We start from the raw sequence: 24528 nt of genomic DNA, 5'->3' as shown, positions 1-24528 counted from the left end.
TTCAGACTGTCAAAAGCAGAAGTTTGTTCATTGCTGAAGATTCTCCAAATGCATACTAGTAAATTCTGACAAGTTAATCTGTAGAGGTTCAGGGAAAAATATGTTCACAAACAGAATTATTCTCCTAATTTTGGATGCGGTACAGCAGCTATGATGAAGTTGCAGCATACTTCCATTTAGGACATCTAGCCACATTTAAAAACCTCCCACCTAGAAGAAAGTCAGTGGTTTTAATTACATTAACAGACTCCCAGATTACTGTTATCACTGTGACTCATTACCCAGCATGTAGTAGAAACAGTAGGTCAAATATTTCCCTTTTTAGGTCTGCTGTTTTATTCCCTAAAATGTAAACTAATCATAAAAAGTTTCAAAGCCATAAATAATTATCTACTCTCATGCACTGTCACATATCCCAAAAAAGTAAAAGCTCTTTATATTAAGTAATTAAGTTTCACAGTACCCTTATGATACTGCTACAATTAACCCCATTACATATGGGGAAACTAAAACAGAGAGAAGCTGATTGCTCAAGATCAGAGCAGAGAAAAAGAGCCCAGCAATCATAGGAATTAAGGACTAGTAAATTCTCCTGAGTCCTCAAGTCCTCCAGCTATCACATTCCACACAGACACACAGCTCAGTGCCACAAAGACTCAGGGATTTTGTTTCTGTTAAATTTTTCCCTGGGGTTCTGCTTCTGATAGAAGCACTCACTGGCTTGAGTGACAGCACTGGATGTAGAATGTTGGACATACATACTGGGTACTACTCACAGTTTCCTTTTTTTGTGTGTTCGTTAACCAAATGAAATGCCAGTAATGCAGCAATCTTCTCTACACTATGCTTTCAATTGAGTTTCTTTTGTAACAGCAAGAAATGCTGAAGTAATTTTTGGGGACCTAAATACAAGCAACAATTTCATGACTATTTCTTCTAACACAATGAGAAAGACTTATTCTTGTTTTTCAGGGATAATGTGTTTATCTCCTGCACGATTTTTTTCTAATTAACTTTTTTTGTTTGTCTTTTGTTTTAATATTAGCTTTTGATACTAACAGCTGATACCTGTTAGGTAATTTGCAATATCATTCCTTTAAGATGAAAAATCAGAAGATGGAGTACTGTCCCTCAGTTACATGCTTTTCTTGTCATGCTACACTTTCTAAATTATCCACAGCATTATAAAATACTCTTGTGAAATAGATCTCTCAAAGTTATAGCCTGCAATACTAGAGTAAAAAAAATATGGCTCAGAGTTTCCGGAGACCGATTTTATGACTTTCTACTCTGACACAGAAAGATGTAGTGAGTCAACTACTCCACTGAACTCCTCACTTTACATGCAGCCCTCGGAGGAACATTTAAATGCACACCGTGTAATTTCAGGGAGTTTTATGATCTTACCAGTGGAGGGGGTTGTGGTAGCAAATTTTACTACTCATTACGACTTCCCACTCAGGTATGGAAGGGGAAGAATAAGTTACACATCATCTGCAGTAGAACATGAACTTTTACCACCTTTCAGTAAAGGCCAAGTATGTAATTCTGAACTTCTTTAGTTCCTGTTTCCTATTGCGTCATTTTAATGCTACAAGCTACACAATTTAAAATCAAGGTGAGACCGTGGATTTCCCTAACATTCTTCCCCAATCTATCAAACAGGATAAGCTATTTAAGCAACAGCTTATCTGATCAGATCAGATCGGATATTATTTATTAATAAGTGGGATCTATTTAGGCCAACAGGATTGTTTGTAAGTTTAAGTTATAAATCAGCATTTTACTACACATGACTTTACATCAGTCATTGGGGAAAGAAACTGCTTCTGACAGATTAGGAAATAGTCACAAATATTATCTTACTTATAGGGTGGAGAAGGTTGTTCGCTCATGACATAAGAAAGCAGACCCAAATTTACATTATCCTAGATACAGAAAGGAAGAAATCAAAAAACTGAATGTGGTTTGGTTCCCTCAAATCTTATCCCCGTTTGAGGTGTTTGGATTGTTATTGTGCTTCAAGTACATCCCATTATTTCTGCAAGTGCAAAGACAATGGAAATCGTAAATCCCTGCTCAGGATACAACTTGCTGTTAATTCATGAAAAGGGCGAAAACTTTGTATGAAATTCAAGGCAAAAAGGGTAGTTAAGTGAATATATAAACATACAGACATTACTTCTGTTTGTGAAATCTGTGGGAGAGGAAATGCTGAGTTTCAGCACTGTCTGCAGGCTCTGTGGTGTCCCACCAACAGGAAATGCAAGTCTAAAGAGGATGAAGAGAGTCAGAACACTCTCCTATATTACACAAACCTGATGTCTTACTCACCTGAGCCCTCTACCTTCTTGCCCAGTTTGTCGTAGTTCCACTGACTTCCCAAAGATTCCCCCAATGTTTTTTATGGTTTTTTTGTTAAAGAGTGAGTAAGATCAGGTCTTGTAGGCAGCAAGAAGCTCATGGCTGTCATTCCAACCGGATTCGTTCTCTGTGAAAATGGATCCCAGGTAACGAAGTCTAAAGCAAAACCGGGGTTTTCCCCCTGGGACAAATGGTCCAATGCTAGGGCTGACCAGTGCATCTAAGCACAGTTTTATTCCATCACACACACCCTGTCTATTCAATTTAAACATAAAATTTAAATGTAAGCACTCAGATGGCAATCTCAACCCAGCAAAAGTGCTTATGCCTAAATGGATCAATTTGTTTACATATTTCTTCACACTTAATGAGTATATAATGCAATTTTAAACAGAAAATTGAAATTGCTGAATTCAAATTCATATTTTTTGCTCAGTCTGATCATGGCAATTCATATGTAAAATCATAGACTCACAGGATGGTTTGAGTTGGAAGGTACCTTTGAAGTTCACCTAGTTCCAACCTCACTGCTGTGGGCAGGGACATCTTTCACTAGATTAAGTAGCTAAAAGCCCTATCTGACTGATTGTATCTGAATTTTTTAGCTTCTTTAGCAATGATAAAAAGAAAAAGCAGATGAATACTAATTAAAACTGCATGAGTGGACATCATATGTCTCTGTTTACCGCTGCTAGAAAGGGATTGAGTGTTCCAGTTGTTTCCACTATAAAGATACTCACAGAAAGCAAGACAATCCTTTCTCTGAAGTGGCAGTGGAAAAGAAAAAACTGAAACAAATGAGAAACCTAACCCAAAACCAAGAACTACAAACCACCTTCCTCTTTTAAAAATTAATATTAAATATACTTCTACAAAGATATGTCACAATTCACATACAGGATCTGTGCTCTGCACACAAAGCACTGGCTAAAGCTCTATGGTTTAGGTTTAGAGTATTTCAGACTAGCTATAAAAAATGTCCTTTTCTGGACATAAAAGAATTAATGCACAAATCATCCATAACTTTCCCCTCTTGTTGTGGCATCATTGCCTTACCTAGGACATAGCTTTTCTTCAGATGGAATATTTTGAGGCAGCTGCTAGAGAGTGCATGTCTCTAGCTACTTGGATTCTTTTTGCTTATCTTACATGTTTGGAAGGTTATTAATTTATATAAATATTTGCCTCTCTGAAGCAGTGCCATCATTTTAAAGACAAGACACAGTTTTTCCTGCTGTATGTGTTCCCTGTTTTAACATTCAGACTGCAGAAATTTTTCAGAGCACTCCCTGTCAGTGATATAACTGGGAAATTAAACCAAGCAGCATTCCTTAGCTAGAATAATAAATTAAGCAAATCTTTCTAAAAGGCCCACATATACACTAGAATGCACAGAAATTCTTTAAGTTTTCTAATTCATAGTCCAATCTCATATATAGTGTTAAGCTTCAGAGGTACTGACCACCTCTGAGTAATGTCCTAGAGATCTGTTAATAGCACAGATTAGTTTGCTGAACCTCAAATGAAATTCCTGGTTTGTCAAAATTCAAACCCAGCTTCTATTTCCCAGGATATTTTTTGTTCATTTATGAAATTTATGGTGAAACTATAGTCATCGTTTTAGTCTTACAAAATATAAATAAACAAACTACTGCATTTCCACAACTTCCTTTTCAATTGATAAATTGCAGTGCCACTATGGATGGAAAATGTTAATTCATTTTTTTACATAATAGAGTTGATTCTTTTTTTTTTTCTATTACTGCCAGAAAGAATTTCTAAGAAAAGAATAAGACAGCTGTTCTCACTTTGGAGTCTTCTTCTTGCTCTTTTTTCACCATGAAAAAGTCTTCAGGAATATTATTTAAGATCCTGAACCAAGATGCTGTCTTTGGTCATTTGCTGGGAAAGACAAGAGCACCATCTTCTTTCTATGTTGACTGTATCACCTTTCCTACCTTTTATTATTACTTGCCTAATTTGCATAGATACATAGAGGCACAAACTGTAATCACAGCCTTTTTGAGCCAAGCCTTTTACAAGCACAATGAAAATGTCTCTCCCTGCAAAAGTTCCTGCAACTTCTTTTATAGTAAATGGACAGAAATAGGTGTGATTCAACTCATCTTAAAATAGATATGTTAAATTACTCCCTCAAATTACCTGTTTCTCTCCTCTGGCTATAAAGGGAGACTGGTTGATTAGCTTAGGTAGAGACACCCACAGCACAGATTTCAGCACTTAGATAAGATTATTTTTACTCTTAGCCCCAGATTTCCAAGGCTTCTTCCATCTTGCAGCCATAACTCAGGTTACAGATGATTTATTGCCTGCCCTTCGAATATAGCCCAACATATCATTACAGGACAACTGTTTCCTGCTGGTATAGAAAGCTTGGTGAAATAAAGATTCTTAGAAAGCTAAATTATAAATCATGCAAGATACCCTCCCCAGGGAAGAACCATTATTACCTCTAGCTGTCAAGAATATATATATATGTTGTAATGAATGAATATTGACTTCTTACTTAACAACTGTTATTTAAACTGACACCTGTCATCTATAGATCTCAGAATACTTAAATCCTAATTTTTAAGATGTTCTGCATCCCATAGTCACTAGGAAATCCTGACCACCTGTATTCTCAAGGAACTATCGCCCCCTACAATATCTGTAATCTGTGATGGTTTCCTGAGCAGAACTCTGGGACATAATCCACAATCCATAAGGGTTTTTTTAAAGAAAGTCTTAAAAATACTTGTAGTCCCCATACAAAAATAGAGTTGCTCCTTCCTAAAATTGTAATCATTTATTTGCTACTAGACCCCAAAAACTTTCATTTCAGGTGATACTGATACTTTATCACCTTGGTTGTGTAGCAAATTCTTTCTTGCAGGACTACCTGATAAATATGAAATCAAGACAAGAAGAGACAGGGATAAATGAGAATGTAATCATCCTAAAGGATTTTGTTACTGGAGAACCCCTCTAACAACTGGCTCCAGACATGCTGCATGCTCCTTTATATAAACTTTCACTCCCCTCTGCATTTTAAATCCGTAGAAGGTCATCCCTTTATTGGTGATTCACAGCCTTCAACAAAGATGCCTGTCCCTTTCTTGTAGGTGTTTAACTAACTAAAAAATGTAAAAAGGAGCTTTTAGAAAAACAGAACGATGACAACAGAAAAGAGCAGATGACCCCAGACTGTGCAGGAGTGTTGACATGATGGAGAGTAGGAAGCCTCCACAAAGGGATCTGTTCAGGCTGAATCCATGGACCTCAACTGTATGAAGTAGTGAGGTGGAAGTTCCTCTTTTCTCCCAGGCAACAAGCGATAGCACAAAGGGAATGGATTCATGTTGAGCCAGGATATGTTCAGATTGGATATTAGGAGAAATTTCTTCACAGAAAGGGTTGTCAAGCACTGGAGGAGGCTGTCCAGGGAAGTGATTGAGTCATCATCCCTGGAGGAATTTAAAAGATGTGTGGATGGGGAACTCAGGGACATGATTTAGTGGTGGACTTGGGTCTTTTCCAAACTAAATGACTCCGTGAAAACACTCAGTTGTGCTATTTGCCTATTTCTTAGCTGACAAAAATCCAGCACTGGAACATCTTCTGCAGAATTTTCTAGTGTTTTCTAGACCTCTGTTCAGTGTGTCATAGTCCCTCTGATATATTCTTCCTCAAGGAAATATGAAGTTATTAGAGCTGCCAGTTACATATGATACTGCTGTGAGTTCACACTGACTTCAGGTGATGCAGGACAAACTTTCAGTTTTATCTGTCATATCTCTAGAAAGACAATATACCTGCTTTTCAATCTTAGCACTAAATCTGCTGCACCAACATTCCAGGCCCTTGAAGCTCAGAGGAATTTACACCTCCATGAACCACCTGGACATTCCCTGGTTTTGGCTCTGATGACAGACTTCAAGGAGCTTTGTTAAAACAAGGTTTTAACAGGGTTGTCTCCTGCACAGAATTCTGGGTACATTGTGTAGAGTTTTCTCCTTCTGTGATCTAGATAAAAATTTTATGTGTTGGTTTGTAACAGTTGATTGTCAAGATTTTAATAATTTGTTGCAAACAAATTATGCCTTTATGGCACTCGGTGAACAGGAAATATCAGACCTTATTGCAGACTTTAAGCTGTGGTTTGTTATTTAGTTTCCCCATTTTGACATCCCAGTTTCAAATACCTTTCTATTGAAACTTTAGTGTTCCAGATTGAACAAAAAATAAAGACTAAACTGATACTAATAAGCAGTGACTTCTGAAAAGTTAGGCTCTGAAATCAACAAACCAGGGTTGAACATGTCACATTTATCTTCATGTACTGAGTTGCAAATCTCTTTTAAGTTTGAAAACCCAGTTGCTGAAGGTTGAAAATACACATTCTTTGGCAGAGGAACACTCATGCAGACCCTCCAGGTCTAAAATAAGCCTACTTGTAAAGTGCAAAGACAACACTTTTCAGGCATGAACTCATTCAATGCATAATCATTTTCATATTTAATGTTTGAAGAGACTTGTTTTAATTTTGAAATACTATGTTTAGCACATTTATATTTAGAATAAAAAGGGATGTTATATTTCTAAAGGAGACACCATAATTTTAAAATTGCTTGATCAAAAAAGTTCAGGATGTTTTCTCCCTCAATGTGACTTTTGATTAAAGATACACATTTCTGAGAGGAATCCTTTATCTTAACCTTGCCTTTTGACATTTTGAATTAGCCTCGTGGAAAGAATTATATAAAACTATCTCTCTACCCATGCACAGATTCAGTGATGATAAAAACCAAGATGTTCTATTAATTTCCTTGTATGAAGGATCCTAACATAAATACAATCTCTGATTTGTTCTATAAACCAAGGTTCATTTCTCAGAAATGCTGAATTTGAGATGATGGAGTAACTGACCTACTTGGGATCAGCAGAAAGTTTTCTTTCTTAAAGGCTGAATGCTTTGTTAAAATAAAAAGAATCTATGTGTTTTGTAGTGTTTGTTTCTAAACTCATTGCTAGTTCCCTAAAAACCTTGTTTAGTAGGAGAATTCATTTCTGAAAAGAATTCTGTTCATCAGAAACTTGTGGGAGCAAATACTAATTTGCTGTGTTTTTATAGTTCTCTAGCTGCCACTCCATATATTTATTCCAAATATTAATTCAGGCGGCAAAAATCTTTGAGTAAGATATGGGACATTGCAATAGCACATAGTTTTTTACCAATGCAGAAAACAAGAAAACTGGTGTCTGGGCGCAATTTACCTACTGAATTGGTGTAAGGGACTCACCAATGTTTAGAGCATTGCTGGATTTTAAAGAAATCTCAAGACAGAAATTTACAACAGAGTGAAGGCAGCAAGAATCACTGTGTGAGGGATTTAAAGGCATGTCAGTGAACCTGGAAGAGAAGAGAGCTCTGTGAGGGCCAGTTCACACTGGAGTGGTAGGTCTGAAACAGCTGCATGGCTGATTTAACCCCAAAGGTGAAGGTCATCCTTGACTCCAAGGACCAGATATAATGTGTTGGCTCTCTACATATGAACAACTGGGTTCTGTCCCAGACAGGCCTTCAGCTGGCCACTGATGTTGAAGTTTCGTGTTTCAGACTCACTGTCCAGGGGAAGAGACTTGTGGCATGTGTTGGTGCTTGCAGACCCTTCCTGGTTTTGTCTTTCTCCACTGACCAGGTCTCAGTTTTGGGTTAGGATGCTGTTCAGAACCCGACACTGTGGGGCCTACTTCATTTCCATCTGAGTGACCTGATCCAGCTTCTGGAGCAGGAAATTGAGCGTTTCCAGCTTAGCTGATGGTCTACAATGGAAATTCTTGTAGTCACAAATACTTTTCAGCTTCCATTCTTTGAGGCATTTATGAAAGACCTTGATCAGAAGATGATTGAGACATGCACACAGAAGTATCACATCAGTCAGATCTTCAGTTTGCTCCTTTTTATTATTTTTTTCTCTGTTTCTTTCTCCTCTTCTCTTGCAATATCATGGAATTAGTACTGCTTATATTGTGAATTAACTAGTCCTAAAATGTCTGGTCATAGTCATAGAATGATCTGTGTTGGGAGAGACCTTAAAGGTCGTCTCATTCCAACTCCCCTGCCATGGTCAAGGACAGCTTCCACTAGACCATGGGCCCCATCCAATCTGGTCTTGAATGTTTCCAGGGATGGGCTCATCCCTTATGACCCCACAACTGAAGTTTTCTAAGTTTTTTAAGACAGCTCATCCCGAAAACACCTTCTCTCACAGTGAATTATATCCCTCTGGATATAATTTGTATTTATCAGGTATGCTTTATTTTATACAGAAAATGACCATTTATTTTCAGATCACTTTTAATAAGCTTTGAAAATAAATGCATGTGTTTGCTAAAGTGTAAATTTCTACACTTTTTCTTCATACTTCAAAAACAGTAACCTTACCTTCACTTAATGGAGGAAGAAATTACCTTTCAAAAAATTATTGGAACTAATGACTACAATTTCATACTGTTCCACAAGTCATGGTGCTGTTTCTCTTTGCCCTAATGAGCAACTAACTGCAACTGTTTGTTTTGACAGCATTAAGAAGCCATTTATAAGAAAAGGTTTCTCTTTAATAATCGAAGCAGAATTCCTTCACTGGGAACTGCTCTGAGATAATCAAACATTAATGAAGAGATTAAGATCACTGCTTGTTTATTAAAAACAGGCACATACAGTTAATTATGGAGCATATCAGAAATGCAAATAACCCTTCAAATTATGTCTTAGGTGAAAGATAGCCACAGACTTAATTTAAACAATTAACTTAATTTATAGGAAAAGGAATTCAGTGTGGATTATCATGAACTTGTATAGTTCAAGGAGAGGTTACAGCAATGTTCTTTGTTCTAGGGACATGGGTTAGTGGTGGATTTTAATGTATTAAAGTAACAGCAGGACACAATCTTAAGAGATCTTTTCTAATCTAAATGATTCTATGATTCCACAATTTTCTGATACTCCAACTTTTTTTTTTTTTCCCTTTGCATACCACAATTGAAACTGTCTTCTTCTTGTCACCTAAAGTCAGGTATTCCATTATATGAAAAAGCATAAAATTGTGGGTATACAATTTTACATCATCAATAAAAAGAATTAATGTGTAATGACAATCACAGCTACTTTTTCTTGACTTGTCTGGAAGAAATATTGTATCTGTATTGTTTTTTATGAGAAAAATGAAGAAAGGACTGCATTGGCTACCCTTGGCTTTCTGCACTCTGAAACCATAACCCAATTTAATTGACTAAATTTAGATGGAAGAGTTCTACAGTCTAATAAAGATTAGCATAGCCAGCGATATTTTTTCTAAAATACATTATTTTTGTATTACACTTTGTATTATGTGTAATTACATTTTCAGGTCAAGTTTTCAAAAATACTTGTCTATTTGGAGTATTGAGAATTGGTAATGTGGTACTTCTGGGTGGAGAAAAAAGGATGTCAGAGATCAGAACACAAATCAAAGTCCTGAGTAATTTCCTTAGTTATATGCCATGCATTTTTTTTTTTTTAATTTTATTTTTTTAATTTTATTTTTTTTTTTATTTCCTTGGCCTGTAAGGTAAACAAATAGGCAAGCTGGTAGCAAATGAGTATCACTGGTTGCAGTACATGGGAGTGAGGGATAGTGGGTTGAAAACTTACAAAAAACCCAAAACAAAACAAAACAATTACAGCTTTCACTGTTCAAGAATAATTCTGTTTCAAAATGTTAATGCATTCAAGTGATATGTAGACTATTGCAAAACACTGCTGAGGAGATGGAAATTTATAATCTTTCTGAGATTGGGATTATCAGGCATCTTCAATGTTGTAATTCACCCTCCAAGTCTCTGTTCTTGGCAATAATGCTGCCAAGATTTATCCCATTCATCCCATGTTCTTTAACTTGTCCTCTTCTCTACTGTTCTCGTCTCCATTCTTCCCTCTATCACACAGCGCAGAACATCAAGATAAACCAGCTAATCCTAACTGTTTCTGAGTACAGTTCTTTCTCCCAGTGTTTTGAGGAATGACCTTGTGTGATTAAGGGCAAACAAAAATGTTTTAAATACAGGGTTTTAAGATAAGCTCCTGCAGTTTTTCAGCTTGTGCCTGTAAACTGGAAATCAATTCATAACTGGACGTTCATTACTTTTATGAATCCTTGCCCCAAAATTTATACTGTAGTTTAAAATCTTATGGACACTTAGTGGGTCATAAGACAACTCAGCCAAGGATATAATTATACAAATTATAACTGTGAGTTGGCATCTTCACCTTCCCTGCTCCTCTAGCTGTTCATGCTTGGGTCCCACGGGCTCAGCCCACTGTATGCTGCAAGCAAACACCATCACATGGTGACATTAACAAGCCATGCTGCTGAAGAGCACCAGAGGCCAAAGCCACTCAGAAAGGCATTTCTAAAGTTTAAATTCAAGCTATGTCTGCATTTGCTCAGCCCCGTAGGAGGGGTGCCAAGGGCAATGGAGTTTGTGCTGTTATGAACTGCACATGAATGAGAAGAGAGCATAATTTTTTCTTCACAAGCCCAAAGCAGCCTTCAGTCATGGTATCTATTAAAAGACAGGAAGCTGAATTTCATGGGGGTACAAAATCTGCATGACAGCAACTAAAGACAGTGCACAACAATCCCTGTTCCCTCTCTCCTTTTCATTGCTCAGAATTGAGGAGCATAATCTGGAACACAAGTCCTCTGAGGAGCTGGAGTGGTTTGGTCTGGAGAAAAGAAGACTCAGGGGAGACCTTATCATTCTCTACAGCAACCAGAAAAGGAGGTGGGGGGTCAGTCTCTTCTCACAACTTGTAATAGGACAAAGCGAAATTACCTCAAGCTGAGTCAGGGGACTTTCAGGTTGACTATAAGGAAAAAAAAATTCTTCCCTGAAAGAGTGGGTAAGCATTAGAACAAGCTCCCTGGGGAAGTGGTGAAGTCACCATCTCTGGAAGTGCTCAAAAAACAAGTAGAAGTGTCACTCCACTATACGGTTTAGTGGGCAAGATGGTTTTCAGCCCAAAGGCTGGACTTGATCTTGGAGGACTTTTCCAAATTTTATGACTTTGTGATTCTTTGAAGAGTCCCCAGACACTAGTCTTGTCTTGTCTGGAGGGAAACACCTTGGTAAAAATGCTTAGGAGTATAAATGAAATGTAAATGTTTTTATGAATATATTCATATTCACAGCATATTCCTGTCCATGCACCCTGACTCAACACAAGCTAATGGTCAGTACTGAGGACATAAGTGACCACACCACTGGGCTCCTGGGCTCCAGCACAGCTCTCCTGTGATTTGACTGAGCCACACAGCCCATTCGCTTCCTAAATTTTATACAGGATATGGATAAACTGTGGACCATGTAGTAGGTCACCAAGGCTTCCTGGACATCCTGTCAGTCCTGTGCCATGGATGGAGTTCTTTCTGGACATGTCTGGTTGGTCACCACCAAGGGACTACCTAGTACAGATTTCAGCCTCCCCTCTGCTGAAGCATTGCAAACTACAGGGGAGTTTGCCTCTGTTGCTGAAAACATCTAGTGGGAAGCAAACATTGCTAATGCTGTCAGTTCCCAAGGTTTTATTGTAAATCCTGTACATTTAATAAAAATAAAAAGCCATGTGCATTGGAAGATAAATACTGCCTCTTATTTATTTTATATACTTACATATTTTATATATTTTATTACTGTGAATATTTTTATATTTTATTACTGTGAAGATATATTCACAGATTTTACTTTATGAATTTACATAAGCACTTCCAAAATATATTCTCAGTTTTCACAGATCCTATGAACCCATAAGGGAAAGATTAAAAATATTTCCTTTAAACCAAACTCATGAATTCCACTTATTTTTATAGTCATTCTTGCTGGTGAGGTAGGAGTTTATTCACTATTTTATATCATCACTGTTTTGTTGTAATGTTATTTTAATGGGAGTGTCTTACTGAAACATGCACAGCAATTTAATTAGCCCGACCCCAGCTATCCACATAGTAAGAGAGATCAGTGGCATGAAAAAAACCCACATTATGGCCAGTGTACCTTTAAGTTCAGTCCCATTAAATAATGCTCTCTTGTAGATCTATGAAATCAATTAGGAAGTACTTGCAAAGAGAGCCAAGGAGAAACTGTTTAAAGCCTTAATGGCTAAAATATCCCTTGTCTTGATGTTAGCCCTATAAAGCTATTAGAGCCCAGTCTGGATTGCATTAGCACTATGAAAGTCAACTGCTAATCCTGTAACTGCACTGCCAGCCTTGCCTCTCCCCTGCTCATGTGTCTACATGAATTGCTTCTAGAAGAGGTGAAAGAATCTTCAGTGTCTTCTCGATGTTGAAGATGTATGAGGGAGAAGAAAATACTATTTTGTAAAAAAAAAAAGTAAATATAAAACAGTTTATTCTGAGCAGGAGTAGCTTTTTTATTGCTTGTTATTGTTTTCTTGCCTCAGTAAAGTACAATTCTAGCTGTCTTCACAGGAGGTTATTTCATTACTGTAAGACTACTTATGGCAGAAACTGCTGTAATTTGAGGCCATTTCTAGAGATCAAAGGAACTCCAGGGGATTCTGGATATGCCAAGGGCAAATTATACTGCAATATGTTGTAAAATAAAATTGTTTCTTATTTGAGGATTTTTCACAACAAGATGTTTTTTCCAAATCTAGACTAAATTATTCACTGAATTTCCAAGAAAATTTCATTATTCAGCTTTTGAGTTCGGGAATTTTTTTTTTAGGTGATTTTCTCAGATTTTGGTATAACTATTTGTGTTTTATAAAACTTGTCGAATAATTTTGCATCCATCTCCTTCTCCATCCTACCTCACCTGCAGTCATGTCACATTCCTCTGCGACCTGCTTACCTGTCTGTCCTGCAATCGTAGCAAAGAGCCTGTGGGGAATCCTGGATGGGATCTTCAGTCCAGCTCTTATCTGGTAATACCTGGAGAAAAAGGATGAAAAATTACACACTGCTAGAGAAGGCACCTCTTGATCCAACATAAAATTCTTTGAGAGCACATCCTGAGCATTTGCACCCAAAAGTGCTCAAGAGAACAGGCATGCTCAGGATCTTTTCTTCTACTTTTTAGCTTTAATAAAGTGGGAATAATCTGGCCACTTCTATTTTCCACCAGGCAGAGTGGACACAATGATCTGATGTGTGAATAATGAAGAAAGATTGTGAAAAGCACTTGGCCTCCTGTAGGAAAAGGAGACATAGAGAAACATCTATGATAAAGGGCCTCTGGATCAGACAAGGAGGGACAAAAAATTTAATACAAAACAAGCAAACAAAAGAAAAATTCAATGGAAAGACAACAAAAGTGCTAATCTCACATCTAGGGACATTCAAATTATGCGTAGTAGTTATCACTCTGCTGTTCCATGTCAAGTCTACCTTATCAAGAAAATATTAGCATTAATCATTTGCCCAGAGAAGGTGTGGAGTCTCCCTCACTAGAGATATTCCAGAACTGTCTGGACATAAATCTGTGCCATATGCTCTGGGGTGACCCTGCATGAGGGAGGTTGGATCAGATGGTCCACTGTGGTCCCTGCCATTCTGTGATTCTGCTAATCATAGCTAAACCAGTTTTATTCTGGTTGTTTTCTATCCCATAGGGGATCCCTGCATTAGGTGAAGGAAGACAGAAAAAGAAAACACCAGCAATTTCATTGGTTTAAGTAACACACAGAATCATAGAATACCCTGAATTGGAAGAGACCCACAGGGATCATCAAGGTCAACTTCTGGCCCTGCACAGGACACCCCAAAACCCCCTCCATGTGCCTGAGAGAATTGTCCAAATACTTCTTGAACTCTGGCCGGTTTGGTGCTGGGAACACTTCCATGGGGAGCCTGTTCCAGTCCCCAGAACATGAGCTCAGTCTAAACAGAGCGAAAAACTCATTCTAGTCTTCCTTCATCACCACTTCCACAGATCAGGAATATGAGGCAGTGTTTAGTACAGTACCCAATCCAGGATATTGTAGCTCAAGATACCTCCATCTCTTTGCAGACCTCCCACTACCCTGCTGTAACACCATGTTGTTGCCAGTCACCCTTTCTCTGGATTTTTTCTCCTTTGGTGTAGTATTTCCCCATGAGACTAGACGACCACCGATGGCAAAAGAGTCTGCTCTCTTTCACCGGGTGGGATATTACAGCTTTTATTCTCGAGTCCTGCCCTGCTTAGCTGGAGCCATCCCAATTGCTTGTCGGTGCCAGAGAGCCCAGCCCCGCCCAAGCGGAGGCTTTTTCCGCAGGGGGCAGGGCCAGAGGCAGGGACAAGACACCACCCAAGCAGGGAGAAGTGGTAAGGGGAAGAGTTAGGTTACAGCTGAGTAAGGACAACCCACAATGCTGATTACAGACCTGATAAACATAACACAATTAATGCATTACAACACTTTGGTCTCTTTGTTTATAAATTCTTTTAATCCACTAGTATTTGCAGATAGTTTTGGCCCAGTTTTTTCCCAGCTTCTAAATGCAAAAGTGTTTTCCAACCTGAACCATGCTGTAACTTTATGAAAGTTGTGAACTCCTGTATGAACAACTCACACAGGCTACACTTACAACAAAATCTTTACTAAGTGTGTAATAGTGAATTAACTAGATCTGTCTTTCTGAAGTTAAAAGCAGAAGAAAGGATTTTGATGGGGAGACAACTAAACAAAACAAGCACCACTCCAGAGGCAATTGTTCCATGTCCTTCACAGCTGAAAGACCATGTTACTCTACCTGCTTCAGCTGGCAGCTCCTTCCCAACTGGGATATAATTCCAGCATAACCCTAAACATTTTTAGGTATCTGTTTCTATCAAGAGTTTGGACATGAAAACTCTTGCTTTATGTTAGTTTTCAGAAAAGAAACTAAAAGCAATGTACACATATTCCCAATGTACACAATATCTAGTTAAAGGTAACAGCAACCAAATCTAAGCCACCTGATCTTTTTCTCCATTATGCTGTTCTTGCACTATGCAGGAGTTTTTAATTGGTGATATTGATCCTGATTTTTCCTAAAGGAAGTACAAGAATTGTGCCTTAAGAGCCTTTGAATTTCATTATAGTTTTATGCAATATTTTTTTTTACTGACAAAAACCACTCTGTGTGGACTACTCATAAAGTCTAATAACTTCCAAATACAAGAAACAGGGTATTAAAGGGATATTACACATTAGTGTAACAGCACACTCCTCCATATGCAGATATTTAAGATTTACCACGTGCCCATTCCACTAGATCAGCTCCAAAGAATAATATTCTATAACTGTCTGGCTACTTCTTTTTAGATTTTTGCTGTTCAGAATTGTGGTGGGTTATCCTTGGCTAACAGCCAAATTCCCGACCATATGCATTCTCCCTCCCCCTCATCAACAGAACTGCAGGAGAAAATAGGCTGAAAAACAGGATGGGATAAAGACAGGGAGATCCCTTACCAGTTACTGCCACTGGCAAAATTGATTCACCTTTGGGAAATTAATTTAATTCATTCACAATTGGGTAGTAAGAAACAAACCATATATTAAAATAATACCTCTCTCCAGCCCACTCCCTTCTCCCAGGCTTGGCTTCAGTCTTTTAGACTCCTCTCCTCCCAAGCAGCGCAGGGGGATGGGGATGGGAGTTAGTATCAGTCCATAAAAGCACCTCTCATCTGCTTCCTCCTCTTCACGCATTCTCTGCTCCAGTGCAGGTGCTTCCACAGGCTGCAGTTCCTTCAGGGAATATCTAACTGGGTACCTCCTGCCACACTGTGGTAATGTCAGCCTTCCCTCATTGTGTGTCTCATGTTCAGAAATATCCCACACAGCCCTAAATATTTCAAGTAGGAAACTGATTTCCAGTGGCTTAGCTCGTGCTTCTGATTAAGCCACCTAAAGCTGGGGAGATTGCACAGAGTTGTCTAGGGTGACATTTTCATATAATGGAATGATAGAATGGTTTTGGAAGGGTCCCTAAAGCCCAAATATTCCACTCCCTGCCATGGGCAGGGACACCTTCCACTTCTTCCACCTTCTGGAGTTCCTCAGAGCTCCATCCAACCTGCCCCTGAACACTTCCAGGGGTGAGGTATCCAAGACCTTTCTGGGCAATGATGGCCATGCAATCAAAACTCTCAGCAGACTTAGAGACATTCAGCTTCTGGAAGATGCTGGGCAGACCTTTATTTCCTTATTGCCCAGACAATACTGCCTTGGATATCAAAAACACATGAAGATACCTCAGTACTGGTGACTTCATAACAAGGTTAATTCCAACACTCATTATGTCCTTTTCTAAATGGACTAGGTGCAAGGCCATTAAAAAAAAAAAAATAAAAAAAAAAAGGTCTTCATCTTAATTAAACCTTTCCCTATTCATCCCCTAAATTTTGGTAAATTCATTTGGATGGCAGAGATATTGTAGGGGTCACAAGCAGTTGTTTTCCTGCATACCCACCAAATTGAACTGGTCAAAGTAAAAAATACATAGCACAGTCATAGAAACCCAAGGGACACTTAGGACTAAGGTCAAACTCTGAGGAACCAGATATAAAGAGAATCCAGAGACTAGCAAGTTCTGCATTATTAATGCCAGCCAAAAATGCAACTCATATTTTTGGGTGACCAAGCATGTTTTAGTTCTTAATAAAAAGAGTGGCAATAAACAGTTATTAATAAATGATTTATTGCAGATTGTTTGGCACCTAATGCCAAAAACTCTGGCCTTCATAATGCAATGGCATAAAGGAGTTCTGGTGTAAATCATCATGGAATTAGATACATTCTTCCTTAAAAAAGACTTTAGAGAATGGCCTTCTAGTCAGAAGACACAAGAGGCTTCTAAATGTCCTGCTGTTGGTTCAGTCATGTGTATGAGTGCATTGCAAAGACTTGTACCTCAAGGTGCTCAGTTGGATTAATGGCGGACGACAGAGATATAGAGGACCTCAGATCCCTCCAATACCTTAGGGATATTCATGGTAAAGAGCACACAGGGCTGTGAAAATGTTAAAGGCTCAACCTGGTAGATTGAATTAAAAATTACAGAGAAATACTAGTGCCCACAATTTATCAGTTTATTCCTTTAAAAATTAATACTTTTCCTGACAATATTTTAAGTGACAGTTTCAGGCAAAACATTAACAACAGCTCCAGAGGATTGGTAAATAAAGGAGATAAATACCACAAGAGGTAAATAAAGGAGATAAAGATCACAAGAACAGCTTCACCTTGGGTGGTCAGAAAAAACCCAAGGACATCCTTATATAGGAAACTGAATAAAAACCATTACCTGTTGTGTGGTTGCTGGTTGGTTGTTTTTGGTTTTTTTTCTATTTTTAAGCAACATATCAATATTTAAATCATTAGACAGGCAAACATTATCCATTCCTCCTCAGAGCTTCCTCTAAGCCTTTGTAAGCAGGGAGGAATTGCCAAACAGTGACTTTATAACCAAGCAAAACCAAAAAAATGAAGGTTCCTGCTCCCACACCATGAAGCTGGCTGTTTCTCATAATAGCTTGTGCATTGTGAGGAGGGGTTTCCTGATCAAAATACAGGAAATCAAATATGTTATAAAATAGACTGCAAGATGCAGAGTCCCACACAATTTCAGTAGCAAACATAGATACATGTCCCCACTTCCCCATCCCACTGTCCCACACCTTTCTGTTGTACCAGTCTGAGTGACGCTGAGACCAACATATAAAACAAAGCCACGTTATTTTGTGTATAAATAAAAACTTTTTCAGTGCCTCCACAAAAAACCCACACTGTTGGGTGACTGAATACTGTCCTCAGTCCCTGATAAGGGACAGGACAAGGAGAAATGGCTTCAAACTCAGTCAGATATTTCAGTCAGATATTAGGAAAAAATTGTTTACTCAGAGAGTGGTGAGGCCCTGGCACAGGCTGCCCAGAGAAGCTGTGGATGCCCCACCCCCTGAAATGTTCAAGGCCAGGTTGGATGTGAGCAACCTGGGATAGTGCAAGGTGTGTCTGCCCTGGCAAGGTGTTGAACAAGATGATCTTGAAGTTTCCTTCCAACCCACACCATTCTATGATTCTAACAGGACAGCAGAAGGAAAATGGTTTCTTGGAGTGCTAAGACCACTCATCTGTTCCAGTGAGGCACTCTGATCTATAAAGGACATAAATCATGCTGAGAAGCAAAAGGTACACCTGACCATACAGTATGCCTGGTTTTCCTCAAAACAAGGTGAACCATCTCCAGCTGTCTCTAAATACTCTCATCAAGGAGCCTCTCATCAAGCCTCATAGTCTGGTCATCCTCACCAGACTCTTCCAATCCCCTCAAGATAAACAGGGATCAGGTTTGTCTCCTGAGCTCTTCTAGAGTCTGCATAATCTGTTCTCACCTGAGAGGAACATTTGCTGTGTGGACCCTGCAGCAGCAGAGCCTTGAGGGTAGGATGCTGCCTGGGTGGGGGCATTTGCTTGGACATGGTTTCTCCCTCTTTGTGTAAGTAGCTCTCTCTGAATTTTGGGCTTGGGGAGAAATCCTACAGACAACTTCATCTTTTCCCAGCTGAGTGACTCTCTCCAAAGTTATGTGAAGCGTGAATATAAAAACTACAAAGAACATGATGTGGAGATCAAAATCTCTACTTAAAACTGGAGAATCAGACTGAGGTAGACATTGCAAAGGCCACCAAAATAGTTACAGGAGGTCCCCCTCCACAAATGTGTAGGAAGGCACTGCCAGGTAGTGATATGGAGCAGAGAGTAATGATAAATTAGATATTGCCTCCAAAAATAACAAGCTATTTTTCTTAGAGAAACATGGTAGAAGTGGCATGTGAATTGGACACTTGGTAATACAGTCTTACAACAAATCCAAGAAATCCATAAAGTTACAGAAGGACTGGCGAAGAGCAGAAGTGGAAGAGTCATTTGCAAAGGGACTGGAATGAACATCACTTGGCTCCCTGAGCGTGGCTCCAGAAATACATGAGGCTTTACAATCGATTTTAAGGAAAAGAATAATTAGGGAATAAATGAGAAACTGCAGTACAATTCCTGTTTTACTGCAATTAGGCTGAGTCTGGCTCATTAGAGTTGGGCTATGCAGTGCCTCTTTTTGAGTAAACATCTGGTTTGTGGTTGTGGTTTTTTCCCCTTTTTAAAAGGAAGAGTAGGGCAGAAGAAAACTTATTTAGACTTCAGTAAAGTAGGGAGAGCATGAAAAATTGTCATCTAATGTGGTGCAGACACTTTGAAGGGAAGATCAGGAAACAGCAAGCTGATTTTAAGAACTAAAGGAACTTGGTACTCTTAACTCAGCAGAACAGAGCAATCAGATCCCCTCTCCATATATAAATATATTGGGAAGAAAATAATCAGGAAGAAAGAAGACTGAGGTACAAGAAAAGTACAACATTGGCACAAGAACAAACACGTATAAAGTGCCCATGAATAAATCCAGTTTAGACGTAAAAACTGTAGCTGGCAAAGGAGCAAGACTGTATAAAAAAATTAATCAAAAGAGCTCCTACCAGAAACAGGAATGAAAAAGCCAATTTGTTTTTAGGGGAAGCTCAGTAAATTTCCAAGTGATTTATAAGACATGGATCCTTTTTATTTGCAGGACAATGTTATTTATGCAGGCAGTGCATACTACTCCAAGACCCTTCTCTCTTGCAAGATAAACTGCATGGGCCACCCTAGTAGCAATGAATTTGCCATCCCCACCCTCACTGGTTATTTGTGATTTTCTAATCTTTAAAATTAAACAATTTGAGTGGTTTCTTTGTTTTCCTGTGGCTGGACACATATTAAGCCCTGCTGACCTGAACTGACTCATCTCACCGACTGTGTTTGGAGCCTCCCTCCCTCAGGAGCCTGGCTGCACTGGCAGATGTGCTGGGTGACACTCCCTGCCCTGCCTCCCCCTGCACGGGGCAGAGCTGCTGACACCTCTCAGTCTCTTGACACTGAGGTGCTCAGACCTCCTCTCCTAATGTTAGGATAATAAAATGCTTTTGCTACAGATAACTCATCACATCATCTCTAGTGATCTAATCAAGGCACAGGGCAGTGCCTCATTCTAGAGGATTTACATCAAAACCAACAGAGAGCAGGGCGGTACCAGCCCTGTTACTGATGCTTTGGACTCCATCCTTTCTTTCCTTCCTTCTCTCAGATTAATACCAGAATATCTCAGCTCTCATCAAGTGGTGCAAGTTGCTGCCTACTTGTCTTCCCCTGCAATTGGCTTGTAATGACACTGTAAAACTCAGGTTAAGAAGGGTTCACTGGTTTGGGAGAAGGAATTTGTAAGTTAATATTGATGTTTCACATCACCAAACCAGATCACTCCCACCAGGAGCACTGACAGACCAGACTGCTCCTCCCTGATCATTCCTGCAGCATGGAAATCAAAACCTTTGGCTCAGTAGCAGTGTCACAGGAACCAGACAAGTTCAAATTCCACCCACTTTGAATTACACCTGAAGAGCTCCATGGCTTAAAATTTCATCCCAGGTTAGACTACATTTAAATAAACAACTCTTAAACTAATACAGCTGTATGCTGAGCCTGATGAGTCAGCATGGAGTTCCAGCTGCTCCTCAGACCAGTGTTGGAGTTGTCCTCCAGGAATCCCTGGAAATCGGGAAATCTTCTCCATTGATTTACTGCTTCCAGGGAGCCAAGAACTGCAGCACACTCTTCTGGGAGTCAGTGAGAAAAAGCGTTACAGGCAAGGAAAAAGGTGGATTTCTTCATGAAAACAGCAACAGAGGAGAGCTGAAATCTCATTGCAAGGCTTAACTTCATGGGCTTTGAACTCAAGGTCTTCAGACGTAAAAAACCTCATTTTCTCTCTAGCAACATTAAGAGACGTTTCTGTCCTGTGCTGATGATCCCCAGCAGACGATTGCCAAGTGTGTTACCCTCTGAGGGCTTCCTGATAGATACTACAGAAGTTTATGCAGGACAGAGTAAAACATCTGTGGGCATCCAGGCTGATTCCCAGTAAAAAACAGTAATCTACAATCTTCCAAACACCTTATTACTTTCTGTACTGTAATAGTTTTAATTTTGATCCCGGGCGGAAACACCAATTAATGTAGTGGTTTCACATTCACTGAATTCTGGTCTTAGTACTTACTCTTTCTGTGGGAGAGAGACTAGGAGAAAAACAAAGCAAGCTCAACCTTAAAAATGAACAAATAGTTTTATTAATACACACTAAAAGAATAGAAAAAGAAAGTTGGGAAAAAAAAGTAAAACAAAACAGAATGAAACTCAAAAAATACTCTTCCCTCCTCTTACAAACTGTTAACTTTCCTACAAAACAACATAAAGAGACAAAACTTGTAATTTTCAGTCAGTTTCACTATTTGATAATAGTCTTTCATCAATTCTTTAGGGGAAGAGTCTCTCTCAGTGTCATGGATCCCACTGACAACTTAGAACAGTTCTCTTGTGGGTTTTAAACAAAAACAACCGCCCAGAGAAACCTGCTTTTGTGACCCCTCCCATTAGCAGGTCTCCAAGCTGCTTATGGGTCATGGGTCTTAGACTTTTGCATACTGGGGAGTCACCTTTTACAGATGAATAACTCCAAAGCAAAGGATTCATCTCAAGGTACAGAGATATCTTCTCACTTCTTTACTGGCACAGGGGGCTTCTCATCTTTATCTCTGTTCAAGCATCTTATAAGATTAATATTACTTAGTCCATCACAAACACCTTTGCTCAAATTCACAAATTCATATCTTTCCCATGATTTAAAGGAATGATCTAAATATACAGTTCATTTCTATGGCTCAAGTAAGAATGGAACAACCAACTCTTTAACCCTCTGTCTTAATAGTCTTTTCACTCTCGCTCTACTGACTTCATGCTGCTGTTGTTCTTTATGTTCACTCTGTCCTTTCTTACTCTCTCAGAGAAGGGCCAAACTCTGGAAGCTTCATGTTGCCAGGAAAGGGTTAAATCTGCCCGGAGTCTTTGTCTCTCCCTCTGTAGTTCATGGTATTAGATGTTCAAGGCCGTGCTGGTGAGGGAAGAAGAACTCACACAGAAACATCAGAGATCAGAGCACCCGGGCAGTCCGGAATCACAAAAAAACCAGGCAGGATCATAAATGCCTTCTCAGCCCACCCCTCGGTGTAAATCGGGGCGGCCTCAGCCTAAATGGTGCCCATAGCTCTTATCAGGGGTCCGGCAGAGATCTCTCCCTGCTCCAGGGAAGTTTGGAGAAAGTAGTTGTTGTAAAGCAGCAACCTCTCCTTCCCCCCCTTCACCTGGGAGCCGATGGAATCCGGCCAGGCCTCAGGCCAGCTCCCATCCCACAAAAGGGGGGAGCAGCAGGCCCAGCTCGATGTTACCTGTCTCTCCCTGGCCAAAGGAAAGAAGGAAAAAGACGAACCTACAGGAAATCAAGGGGTTTTATATGGTACTTCCCAAAGTCATAGCCAACAATTTCAGTGGTCAGAACAGATGCCAATATTCCAGCTAACTCTCTGAGAGGACCCTGTCTTTTCTAAAGCAATTCCAGGTCCTGACCTGGAGAATTATTCTGCATTCTTCTATAACTAAAAAACCAAACTGTACTAACCCATGACATGTACAAACCCTGGGGACCAAAGCTTAAAAATAAAGCTTTCTATCTGGTTAGCTTCCTGCTGGAAAAGTCAAAACTGAAAAGCAATACCTATTGTGGAGGTATAGGGAGGAAACCAGGGCAAAGAAGGCAAGCAGACCATTGTTTATTTTTCCTTTCCCCTTAGTGAAACAAGCCGGAGATGTAACCACAAAAATTCTGTAATTTTGCATAAAACAATATAGAATTTCCTTGATTGTGGTGATAATGCTTTAGGTTACATATCTAAAAGAGTCAATAATATTTGGTGGATCTCTAAAGTGCCTGAGTAACACAGAAGTGCACTGTATAAATCCATCCCTATTTTGTATATAAATATTTTGGTGGGCTCTTTGGCTATTCAAATATAAGAGCATTGGAAAAGGTGATTATTTTACACCTAAGATTGAAAACAGACAGATAAATCAGACTGTGGAGCATGTCAGAAAAATTACCACATAAGCAAGCACAATGTGCGATACCATGTGCATGAGGAAGCCCTTCAATATGACCACAAAATATTTCAGACACATAAAAAAAATCCAGACATTTCTCAATTAAATATTATTTTCAAGAAGCTTTTCTAACCTAACTCTACCTCAAGCTTTGGGCAGGCTCTAGAGTAGCCCAGAAAAAAAGGGAGTGAGTGTGGGACAGAGAAGCTAGCAGAAGGCAGGAGGTGGTTGTTCAGAGAAGTCACTGTCATTCCCACTATTAGCATTTTTTTCTCACCTCTTTGGAAATAGAAAGAACACTTCAGACAGCCCAGGGAATCTTACACTCGCTTTGGAGGCTGTTAGAGGTAGGAGAGGAAGGCTTTTGCCAACCCTCAGTCTTGCACACACAGTGACAGATCTGTCTGGCAACTCCCTCTGCGATGCCCAGAGCTGCTGTGCCAGGGCAGGTCAGGCAAACACAGCTGCAGTGCTCCAACCCAGACTCCACTGCCATTTATCACATCAAGTTTCTACAACTCTCATCCCAGTTTTATTCTCAGGCTCTTTAACTTTTCATGAGGGTAGGTCTAAAATTAATAGTGTGAGGAGAGTGAGCCATACCCTCCTTGCAGTGCAGTAAGTAATGAACTGGTCTCTCAGTAAAAAACACAGTGGGCCTAGGAAAGCAAATTTTCACCTACCAGGAATCTGGATTATGCAAATAAGATGAAATTGTTCAATCGTAAATGCATGGTAACCTTTTCTTATTATTTCTTACTTTTATTATGATACAAAATCCTGTTTTAAAATCAGATGCTGCCCAGTTCTGCAGGCCTGAGAAGTGCTTGGTGTGATTCCTTCTCATCCAAATAAACAGTACACATGGGTTGTCAATATCTTCACAAGGTGTTCAGCATATCTCTGGATGAAACATGGATATTTATGTCCTGAGTCCAGGATTTAGGGCTGGAAGCTACCAAGAGCCGAGTGCTACGGGCATAATGTGGAAAAAAATATACCCAGCTTCTGGGAGCTGAGCTCTAGTGTCCACAAAAGTGTTTCAGTGC

The 24528-nt window shown here is 39.3% G+C and overlaps 1 protein-coding gene across 2 annotated transcripts in view; it reads right to left on the bottom strand.

Annotated features, from left to right (window-relative positions):
- Positions 1 to 24528, bottom strand: part of FAM135B (family with sequence similarity 135 member B) — a 211253-nt gene that overhangs the window by 104637 nt on the left and 82088 nt on the right. For both annotated transcript variants that reach the window (XR_005703517.2, XM_040081750.1), the window contains exon 3: positions 13285 to 13364. Coding sequence is in view for 1 of the 2 variants with exons in the window: in XM_040081750.1 (XP_039937684.1) it covers positions 13285 to 13364 (80 nt within the window). In the remaining variant the exon portion in view is untranslated. The remainder of the gene's footprint in view (positions 1 to 13284; positions 13365 to 24528) is intronic.

Source organism: Hirundo rustica, chromosome 1 (genome assembly GCF_015227805.2).
Source record: "Hirundo rustica isolate bHirRus1 chromosome 1, bHirRus1.pri.v3, whole genome shotgun sequence".
Lineage (NCBI taxonomy): Eukaryota > Metazoa > Chordata > Aves > Passeriformes > Hirundinidae > Hirundo > Hirundo rustica.
This window is presented reverse-complemented; position numbering and strand designations above follow the sequence as displayed.